The 11,085-nt window shown below is 40.0% G+C and overlaps 1 protein-coding gene across 7 annotated transcripts in view; it reads left to right on the plus strand.

Moving 5' to 3' along the window:
• The window catches only part of CP (ceruloplasmin), a 34,837-nt gene that overhangs the window by 3,641 nt on the left and 20,111 nt on the right, over positions 1-11,085 (plus strand). For 5 of the 7 annotated variants that reach the window (XR_009487721.1, XM_059855959.1, XM_059855958.1 and 2 more), the window contains exons 4-16: positions 71-244; positions 826-1,080; positions 2,277-2,442; positions 3,386-3,525; positions 4,080-4,211; positions 4,325-4,536; positions 5,042-5,192; positions 6,796-7,008; positions 7,318-7,525; positions 8,672-8,811; positions 9,278-9,406; positions 9,971-10,077; positions 10,779-10,995. Coding sequence is in view for 6 of the 7 variants with exons in the window: in XM_059855959.1 (XP_059711942.1) it covers positions 71-244; positions 826-1,080; positions 2,277-2,442; positions 3,386-3,525; positions 4,080-4,211; positions 4,325-4,536; positions 5,042-5,192; positions 6,796-7,008; positions 7,318-7,525; positions 8,672-8,811; positions 9,278-9,406; positions 9,971-10,077; positions 10,779-10,995 (2,244 nt within the window). In the remaining variant the exon portion in view is untranslated. The remainder of the gene's footprint in view (positions 1-70; positions 245-825; positions 1,081-2,276; positions 2,443-3,385; positions 3,526-4,079; positions 4,212-4,324; positions 4,537-5,041; positions 5,193-6,795; positions 7,009-7,317; positions 7,526-8,671; positions 8,812-9,277; positions 9,407-9,970; positions 10,078-10,778; positions 10,996-11,085) is intronic. The other 2 variants (XM_059855961.1, XM_059855960.1) reach the window with 2 other exon arrangements.

Raw genomic sequence — 11,085 nt, forward strand, 5'->3', positions numbered from 1 at the left:
TAGAGTTAAAACTGACAAAAAATATTAATGTTGGTTACCAAGATTTTGAATATACTCCTTTATTTTTCAGATACAATGAATAGGGACACTGATCAACACTTTGATGCTGAATTTATCCTTATGTTTTCTGTGGTGGATGAAAATCTCAGTTGGTACTTAGAGGACAATATCAGAACATACTGTTTTGAGCCTTCCAAAGTGAACAAAGATGATGAGGACTTCCAGGAAAGCAATAAAATGCACTGTGAGAGAACATTATATCAATGTTGTTTGTCACTGATCTCATGAAGTAATATTTTTCTGTCTTGTCTCTTTTAAAGATGAATTGTAGAATTTTATTTTTTTTTTTTAATCAGGGATATTTCTTAGAGGATTCAGATAGATTCATTTAAATAAAAATATTAAAATGTAAAAGAGATGCCAAGTATTGTGCAATCAAATCTTTGGAGTTGTGGTATAAAATTCTTAGGGGCCATGAAGCTCTTCGTAGTGTAATTTTCTCAGGCATTCTAAACAGAGTTGTGTTATTTTGTACTGTTTCTTAGTCCTGAGCTCTGTACTATAATTTCATCGTTTAGAAAAACAGTTCTTACTCTTAGTGTAAACAAATAAGATATCTCTGGCTCTGAATGCTGTATTCCAGAATCATAGCTATGTAGAGGAAGCATGTGTCTGATACTGGCAGTGATTTTCAAAGGTGTGGAGGTTTCTTTTGAAGCTCTTTCTATTTTGAAGAATAGAGCAATGGTTGTATGATACCTGCATTTGAAGAAAACATCCTAAGGTCTGCGAAGTTAACTGTAATAAATAACAAATTTATTTTAGCAATCAATGGATACATGTATGGATACCTCCCAAACCTCACAATGTGTGTGGAAGATAAGATAAAATGGCATCTTTTTGGCATGGGTAATGAAGCTGATATCCATTCAGCCTACTTTCATGGACAGACTTTAATAGAAAGGCATCATCGAGTTGACACCATCAGCCTCTTCCCAGCCACATTCATTGATGCTGTCATGGTACCAAGGAGCCCTGGGGAATGGCTGCTCAGCTGCCAAGTGAATGACCACATTGAAGGTACAGTACAAGTTTCAGTGATCAGATTTTTTTTAGCTTCAGTTAAGAGTTTACTGAGTCCCTTGTGCAGGGCTCTTGACCTGGTGATATGCCAGGCAATATTCTCCTCTAGGTAAAAAAACTCTCAGAGTAATTGAAATGCCTACAAGTGCATTAGATGGGTTTGAGCCTGCAGCCACGGCAATCAAGGGGTTCTTTTCCCTAATGGACATCATCATCAGCTGACAGCAATTAGCCCAGCTGCATTTTTGCAAGCCTCACCTTTTGGCAAAAACCAGCATGATGTTTGCCTCCTGCTGGAGATAACTAACCACAATTTTCTGTTGGCCAACAAAAAAGTTGAGGCTTTGACAAGGGGCACAGAACAGGCAGGCTAACGTGGCTGCTGACAGGTACATGTTCTGGAAAGTGCATTCATGAATAACCAGAGATGTTCTTTTCTCTTCCCTGTATTATCCTGTATTTTCAGTTTTAATAGCCATATTAAATACTTAGAAGTTAATTCCAGGCTTTTGAATGATCTATATTCCTGTAAGTGAGAGAAGTGATATTTCACAGAAGTGGGAAAGAATGCAGAAGTGAAAATCATTCTCCAAGATTTGAAAACTCCAAAACAAAAAGTGTGTAATCTACAGATTCAATTACACAGAGGTTCCAAGCTCTATCAGATCACACAATATCCTGATATGGCTGCGGCATTCTGGTCAAGACTGAAGCCCTAAATATTGGCCTGATTTATAGCTGTAAAAGAGCTCTCTTCACTATATTATTTGTGCCTCCAGCAAGCAGATTTGCTAACTGCTTCCCTTAGGATGCAGACTTGGGAGTTCCACAAGTAAGTTGTTGATTATATTTAGATAGAGGATGGTCAGTCTGAACACCTTGGCCGAATGGTTCATGGACAGCGCTGTGTCCACTCTACCCTAATCTTCTTTGCCATGCCAGAGCAAGAATGCATGCATTTACAAGCAGAATGCCCTTTACCACGCCTGTCTGCCTGCTGTGGATACCAGGGCTGTGTTTCTACATCCTAGCTCAGCTGACACACCTTCTTTTATAGCATTTATCTTCCACTTTGTGATACCCATCAATGCTGGGGGAATTGTCCAGGGAACAGAAGAGCTGTTGGATGCAGGGAAAGAGAAAACAAAATGCAGTTCCTTCTCCCTAGGTTTCTCTACCTCTTTTTTTCCCAGGTGGTATGCAGGCCCTTTTTAAAGTAGAAGATTGCAAGAAATCCACACCCAGTCACAGTGAGAGTACAAAGATAAGACAGTACTTCCTTGCGGCTGAAGAGATCATCTGGAATTATGGCCCATCTGCAGTGAACCATTTTACAGGACAAGAATTAATTGTCGACAGGTAAATGCCACTAATTAAAGAAGTTTTATTTTCCAAAAAGAATTTATTTAAGCATGCTTAATAAGGTAAAGCATATGGTAGAACTGTTTTTCAAGCATAATTGCTCATGGTCCTCATCTGTGCTTAAATATTAGCGCTAGAATAATATCAGACCACATTAGGTCATTTGTTTTCCTTGTAACCTTACCTTAAATTTTTCTGCTATGTTCGTCATTTCATTGAGATTAATTATTATATCATATATAGGCTGTGACCCCTGATTATTCAAGATGGTTGATTATTCTGACTAAGGGAACAAAGCAGGAGATCATGACCACTGCCTTAGATGATGAAACTCATGCTAATGGCATCTCATGTAGGAAACAGATTGCATGAGATAGCTTTGCCCTTTACACTGTGTTTACATATTTACCACCTGGATACACTGAATACATTGATTCCTCAAGTTTTTCATCTGCTTGCTCTTCCACAAGCAATGAGGCACAGTTCAATGTTTGAACAGTGCTTGGAAAACACTGAAAGGTCCTTTCTTAAAAGAGTAGAAGGGTTAACTGAATCTTCTCACTTTGTATATAGATGTTACATATTCTTACTGTTTATATCTGCTCCTGTTGAATATTTGTAACTTCTAATTAAAAGAAGAGCAAATTCAAGGTTATGAAATGTTGACTAGAAATCATCATTGAGTCTCTAAGCATACTGGCTTTGTAAGGGCAGCTCAGCACAGTGGCTTTTTCTTAATGAGAAGTTAGTGAAGGATAATGGATTCCTGCACATCTTCTATGTCACTGCATATGGGTGTGTAACCATACCACTGAAAAGAAACCCAAAAGACAAACTCAGCATGCCATAGCTCTGAAAACAGGGTTGAGGTCCGACTGCTTTTTACAACTGAGAATTTTGACTTGAAGTGTTTGCATCTATTGCAATTTCTTTTACACAGTGAATCTCACATCTTTTTTGAACAAAGTGAGACAAGAATTGGTGGCTCCTACAAAAAAGCAATTTACAAAGAATACACAGATGATTCTTTCACTGAACATAAAAAAAGGCTTGCAGAGGAAGAACACCTTGGACTCCTAGGTAAGAGAGTCTAAAATTTTTTTGTGTCAAAGATTTATGAGAGTAAACAATCACTTCTACTGGTTAGTGAGCACTGCCTGCACCTCCAAGGAGAAGCCCTTCGCTCTCCCTTCCTCCAGCAGTCGCCAGTGCCTGTGGTTTCCCCCAAGCTGTAAAGAAGCTCTTGAATGCAACACTGTCATGGTACCCAGCTTCCCTGAAGGAGCATGCCATGGTCTCCAGAGATCAGGCACCTAATTACAAGGCCAGGCGAGGCAGATCTGGTTCTATTGATACCCTTGCTGCTCCTGGCACGGGTTGGTGCTAATGTCTGTAATTCGCTTTCCAAAGGGAGGGACCTGTCCTGACAGTCACTGGGCCTCCACGTGAACTGGAACAGCTGCTGCTGGGCTGTTGTGTGATTCAGGTCACGTGCCAGGGACCTGGTCTGCAGTCACAGAGGCCCAGGGGCATTCCTCATGCAAGGGAAAAAGCTGCCAGCCACTGAATGCCATAAATTCGGGGTGACCGTTTGATAGAAATATCCCATAATTAGACCGTGTACACTTTTCCAGGACCTGTGATCAGGGCTGAAGTGGGTGAGCGCATCAGGGTGACCTTCCGGAACAACGCCAGCCGCCCGTTCAGCATCCAGCCCCACGGCGTGAGCTACCGCAGGAGCGGCGCCGGGGCGCGCTTCGGCACCGGTGAGCCGCCACGGGGTGCCTGAGCACTCACTGTCTCACCTGCCCGTGTGCTACAGGTGAGAAAAGAAAGAATCTGCGCTTGGCGTAATTCCCAGTGCTGATTTCTGTAATAGGTACCGAATCTCCAGCCTCTCATGTGAGTCCCGGCACCACATTTACGTATGAATGGGATGTGCCAGAAGATGTGGGTCCCACAGAGCAAGACCCAGACTGTTTAACCTGGCTTTATTACTCAGCTGTGGATGCAGTCAGAGACACCAGTTCTGGCCTTGTGGGTCCTCTCCTAGTGTGCAGGAAAGGAGCTCTTCTTTCCTCTGGGAAACAGGTCAGTCAAAGAAGAAAAATGGAAACATTTGCATTGTCACCGCTGAATCTGCTTTCTCTTCTCAGACTGCACCACCTCCGGTCCACATTACAGTTTCACTGATGTCCTAAGGGGAATAAACAACATGAAGAAAGTGGGGTTGGTTTTCAATCTGGCTCCAGACAGACAATCACTGCTATGTGAAAACACCATTGTCATGAGCAGCTGCTGGCATTCAAGTCTCAGCTATGATGAGAATCTCTAGGAAAATGTAGAGATTTTAAAGATCAAATACAAACTCACTTCCAGAGGAGCTCCCTGCTGATAGAATGAACATTGGCAGCAGATACTTAGTTACCAGATACAGCAATTACAGAGCTTTGAGATAATCAGAATGAAGTATCAATGTATGCATTTACTCTATTTTGTGACTTGTACTCATAAATTGTTACAACATAGGATTTTTTCCCCTGACAATTTCTGTTCATTCATTTCTATTTTCCCTTCTACTATTTCTTCTCAACAGAAAAATGTGAACGTGGAGTTCTTTCTACTTGCCACAGTATTTGATGAGAATCTGAGCTGGTATTTGGATGATAATATTTTGATGTTTACACTAAGTCCTGATAAAATTGACAAAGATGACGACGATTTCCAAGAGTCTAACAAAATGCACTGTAAGAAAATTATAAGTTAGTGAAATAATTATTTCTGCAGTAAGGTTTTTACTTCAATGGTTTCATGTTTCAGGCAGGAAAGCTGTATAGTGCAGAGACATTTCATTCCTTTCCATAGGGAAAAAAACCCCAAACATTTCTGTGCAATTCAGTTTCAACCAAATGTGGTAGTTCAAAGTATAATGCCAGCTGTTCAAGGTGTTGTGTGGCAGTTGAGGATTTAGCATGGTTATGTGCCACTTTGAGCAGATAGAAGGAGGAATTAGGTCTTCATCCTGTATGCAGCACTATGAGTATAACCAGTCAGCAAGACAAAACTGACGTCTGCTTTGCAGATGGCTCAGTTGAAAGGAGGTTTTCATAGAGTTACAGAGAAATTGAGGGTGAGTGGGACCTCTGGAGATCATCTGGTCCAACACCCTGCTCAAGTAGGGCCACCCAGAGCCACTTGCCCAAGACCATGTCCTTATGACTTTTGAATACCTTCAAGGATGGAGACTCCACTGTCTCTCTGGGCAGCCTCTGCCAGTGCTTGGGCAGCTTCACAGTGTTTGCTGATGTTTGGAGGGAATCACACCGTGTGTCACTTGGTGTCTGTTAGTGTCAGCAGGGCTTCTGTCCCTATCACTGGGTACCACTGGGAAGAGCCTGGCTCCATCCTCTTGGCACTCTCCCTGAAGGTGTTTGTAGAGGTGGGTAAGATCCCCCAAGCTGCCCCTTCTTCAGGCTGAAGGGTCATCACAGCTCCCTCAGCTTTTCCCTGTAGGAAGAGATGGTTTCTTGTCCCTTCATCATCCTTGTGGCCCCTTGTTGCCCTCTCTCCATTGTGTTCATGCCTTCCATACAGGGAGCCAGAACTCAGCACAGCCCTGCAGGTGTGGCCTCAGCAGCGCTGAGCACAGGGCAGGGATCCCCTCCCTCCACCTGCCAGCTGGACTTTGCCTCAGAATGGCTCTTTGCTTCTTTAATAGGGCAGAACTGAGTTTCACACTGATTGTATTTTAGTACTGCAGAAATGTTTTTCAAGTTTCAAGTGAAAAAGACGTTTTTACCCTCAGGCCCTAACCCTGCCAGTAAGTCCTAATCTTTAAGCATATTTGTTTTATGCATTTTGAACAAATTTCCCCTCAGGGCCATTCCTGTTTATAGACTCTTGGCACTGAGCATTCAGTGGTACCTGAGAAGCCCAGGATTTGAAAGTTTTGCAAAGGACTATCTAGAAAGGGTTAGTAACTCAAACCAAAAAACCCTTCTGATTGCCTCCACTGTACAGCTGGAGGGTGTTGCAGGGTACAAAACAGGATCCTTTATGCATCCTGTATATGTGACAAGTAGAAAGCAGGGAAATTTCCAGTTGGCCAAGATAGCAATGTGCTGTGGACATCGAAAAGGGAAACAGTTGGAAATTAAACACTGGGGTTTGTAAGTTGTTTTGCTTGAATTGATTCTTTAGTTTTGTTGATGTGATGAACTATTTTATCATTGATATTTCTGTCAGTCTAAGGCATGACATTACATCTGAAGTGTTTATTAATTAATCTCTATTGCAGAATTAAGCAATATATTAATCAAGGTAGCTTTTGCTTTCTCAAATCTTCTATAGCCATTAATGGTTATATGTATGGAAATCAGCCTGGTCTTGAGATGTGTAAAGGAAGTGTGGTCTCCTGGCATTTGATGGGCTTGGGTTCAGAAGTTGATGTCCATGGGATATACTTCTCAGAAAACACATTTGTAACTAAAGGAACAAGAAGGGATACAGCAAATCTGTTTCCACATACAGTTCTTACAGCTATTATGAAGCCTGATTCTGAAGGTAATTGTCTTATTTAAAAATCCTGTTACTAATGCAGAAACTGTTACCTATGAATGCTTTGTGCATAGAGACAAGCTTTAAGTAGCTGGTCTATTGATCCTGGTGCTAAAACTGTGTACAGCTATGTTTGAAGGGCAGAAAACTGTAAGGACTTATGTTCTTAATGCCAAATCCTTGATTTTCCTAGCTCCTTTGTATGCTGAATTTTATTACTACAAGTAGCCATACTGCACAAAGATTTTGGACCTTATATGAGCTATAATCTGTGTCTCGGTCTCCTCAAGTCTTTGTTTCTTATATGACCCCTAGGAGTTTTTGAAGTGTCCTGCCTGACAGCGGACCACTACACTGGGGGCATGAAACAGAACTACAAAGTGAAAAAATGCCACTGGTGGAATGTAGATTTATCTATGTATTTGCATGAAAAGATTTACTACATTGCTGCAGTGGAAGTTGAATGGGACTATTCTCCAAACAGGACATGGGAATTCGAGCGGCACCAATACCATGAGGAAAGGTACTTTGGAATATACACAGGGGAAAAAAAAATGAAAAAAAAGCAAAGGAGCAACTCACTTCTCCTCTGAAACTTTTCCTCTTCCAGACATTTCTAGACACACTTTCTTTTCACAAATATATTTTGGGCTCACTTGAATTTCCCCTTCCCCAGCGATGCTGCCATGTAACTGAGCCAGACAGCATAACGCTTGAGAAATCACACAGATCTTCTGTGGGACAGGTGTAGATTTTAATGGATCCTGAATAATGCATGTGCTTTTGTTATTTACTGATCTTGGTAGTCCTTGATGTGGAAAGCTTAAAATGTTCATTGTCATTTTATCTATGATGACTATGTCCTGATAAACAAGGTCTTTGTCTCATGTTTATTTGTAGTCTGAGTAAGGTTCTTTTTGACCCCTCTCAATTTCATGAGCTTACACAAGATACGTTCATGACTGAATTCACTTACAATGAAGCTTGTTGTCTTGGTGTTTTATTTCCAGTATTTGAATCTCAATGAGAGAGAACTGATTGGATAAACTGATTCATGCCAATTAGCAGAAAAGGCTAAACAAGAATGATGAATTTCTGTGTTCCACCTGAATAATTTGAGTAGCAGATTATAACTGTATTTTGTTATTAACTTAATTGTATTTTCCTCTTTTTTCCTCGGTTCATAGTACATTTCCTTGCCCTGTATACCAGTGGACTCTGACATGGTTCTAAGCACAAGTAATATGGACTATGCTGTTGCCAGACATTTTCCTCCCTATTAAGTCCAGTCCCCATGCACTTCAGCTTTACAAGTTTTAGGCTTCATTTCAGGCGTACACTGAAGTTGCCAAAGGCTGTTTTTCAGTGTGCGAGTTGCTGTGTGTCTTCATGCAATTTGCAGCATTTGCCAGGCCAAGCACTCAGCATTTTTTCAAGTACCATAGACTTGATCTATTTATAGTGGGGTTTTTAACCTTCTAAAGGGGAACCCCCCAGCTTAACAAGAATGTTTTCATGTTGAAGATACTTGCAGTTTATGAGATTACTCTTTCAGTTTATGAGATTGCTACTTCTTTTGAGCCAGATTCTTGCTTGATAGTTAATTGACATACCTGCAAAAGATGTCCTAAACTACATGAAGGAATGCATTTCTTCCTTCTTTTGGCAGCCCTGGCAATCCGTTTTTAAATAAAGATGACAAATTCATTGGCTCAAAGTACAAAAAGGTGGTATATCGCGAGTACACCGATCTGACATTCAGTACTCCCAAAAACAGAGCAAAGGAGCAGCAGCACCTGGAAATTCAAGGTAAAGTCATCATGTTCAGTTTTGAAAATGCAAAAAATGCAGTCACAGAAATCAAAAGATACTATTTGAATAATACTGAGTACAGTTCTACTGACAAAAAATTGCCTCAATCTAAATGGAAAAACTTGGAACTGCTAATTTAATGTAGTGCTTTCCCTGCAAGATTACATTGCTTGCTCTACAAGGGAAAAAAACCCTTTTGGTTTGCTGCTTGGTCAGAGATTCTAAGTCAGCATAAAACCGGGCAGCAACATCCAAACTGACTTCAGGTACACAGTAGGTGCTCAGAAATTGAGATGTAGAGGCCTAAATTTATCATCTCAAGTTGGCATGTCATAGTGAACATTGTCTTTATACAGTTTCCATCTGACTTATAAGCCAATGTGAATTTGAACACAACAAGCTGGCTCTCTGTCTGTTCTGATGTTTTGTAAAACCAAGTTAATCTTTCTTTTCAATCCAACAGGGCCGCTGCTTGTGTCAAATACTGGAGATAAAATTATAATAGTTTTTAAAAACTTAGCAACAAGACCTTATTCTATCCATGCCCATGGAGTGAAAACAGACAGTTCTGTTGTTGCTGTAACTAACCCAGGTATCAAACCATCCTTTTTTATTTCCATCAGGTAACATAAAGACTTCTGGTAAGATTTAGCAAGCTTCCAGACAGCAGGAAAAACATCATTTTTGTTTGTCTTGCCTCAAGTTCTTAAATTTTTGATGCTGGTTATGACAAATATTTCTACAGTTCAAATGCCCCTCCTAATTATTTCTGTGTGTCCTAGTCCTTGACTGATCAGTAATTTTTTGACACAATGTGGCTGCACCTTTCGTGAAAGCAAACACATTTGGCTCCATAGGGAAAGCATAGCTTATACTATTACTTCTCAGTTTCCTCTGTGATCTTTACAAATATACAATTGACTGTTAATTATGGTGAACTGGACAGTGCAAATACACTCACACACACAAAACCATTGTCAAGAAGAATCAGGGATCTGCAGAAGGGGCCATCAGCTAGCCAGTGCAGTAAATGGGAAGGGGAACTCTAAGACAAATGTAAGCTGTAAATGGAAATAACATCTGCTTAATGATGACCACCTGATGTAAATCAGCACATTTAAAACTTCAAAAATTAATTGATACTTATTTAATTCAGGTGATACAAAAATGTATGTCTGGAAAATCCCAGAGAGATCTAGTCCTGGGAGAGGAGATTCACATTGTATTGCATGGGCATACCATTCAACAGTGGACATTGTTAAGGTATATTATTGATATCAGTTTTGTTTGTGTCTCCAACATAGATTTAGTCAAAGGAGATGAGTTTGAAACTTCTTCTGCTTTCTCTGCTAAGTTATTTCCCCTACTACCATACCTTTGAATTTATATGCTTCTTGAAGGCAATGGCAAGAACGTCAGGGCAGAAATTCAATGCTACAGACACTAATGATTTTGCTTCCTCGTTGTTCTGCTGTTAGTACAGATCATCTCACATTCCCTTCTTAAAGCTAACACTTTATAGCTTGCTCAATATCTAATCAGTCATTTGTGGGAAAACTAAAATGCAACTATGAACCACAATTCTGCCATTTTTTACCAAGCATGAATTAGCTTAACATAGTATTTTTAATGGAAATGAATGCATTCTTGCCATTGTCTCAATAAATACAAACAGTGCCAAGAAGTATATTTTGAATGGAAATCAAAATTATAAAAATTGTTTGAAAAAAGAGCAGTAAATTATTATGGAAGAAATGTTTATAACGAGACAAAAATGTGGTAGTCTTCATTGAACTTGATTCCTGGGTAGCATATAACAGTGGAAAAATAACTTTGTTTGACACTGGCTTCCCTTCTTCCCAAATACTGACAGCTGTGAAGATAGTAAAAGGATTCCTGTATGCCATTAAAAGTACTTCTGTTTAGCTATATCTTGCAATTATGTGGGTTTTCACTTATTTCAGGACACTTACAGTGGATTAATAGGCACACTCGTTGTGTGTCACAGACATTACCTGCCATCATTTCATACTAAAAAGAAAGTTCAGTTTGCTCTTCTCTTTATGGTTTTTGATGAAAATGAGTCATGGTACTTGGATGAAAACATTAAAACGTATTCTACCAACCCACACCGCGTTGACAAAGAGGATGAGGGATTCCTTGAAAGTAATAAAATGCATGGTATGTTTCCCAATTCAGTTCATATAGCTCTGTGAATTCTACAAAACTATGTATTTGAAAGTAGTGTATATAAATTCAACTTTCTCAGCC

The sequence above is a fragment of the Haemorhous mexicanus genome, chromosome 10 (assembly GCF_027477595.1).
Source record: "Haemorhous mexicanus isolate bHaeMex1 chromosome 10, bHaeMex1.pri, whole genome shotgun sequence".
Classification (NCBI taxonomy): Eukaryota; Metazoa; Chordata; class Aves; order Passeriformes; family Fringillidae; genus Haemorhous; species Haemorhous mexicanus.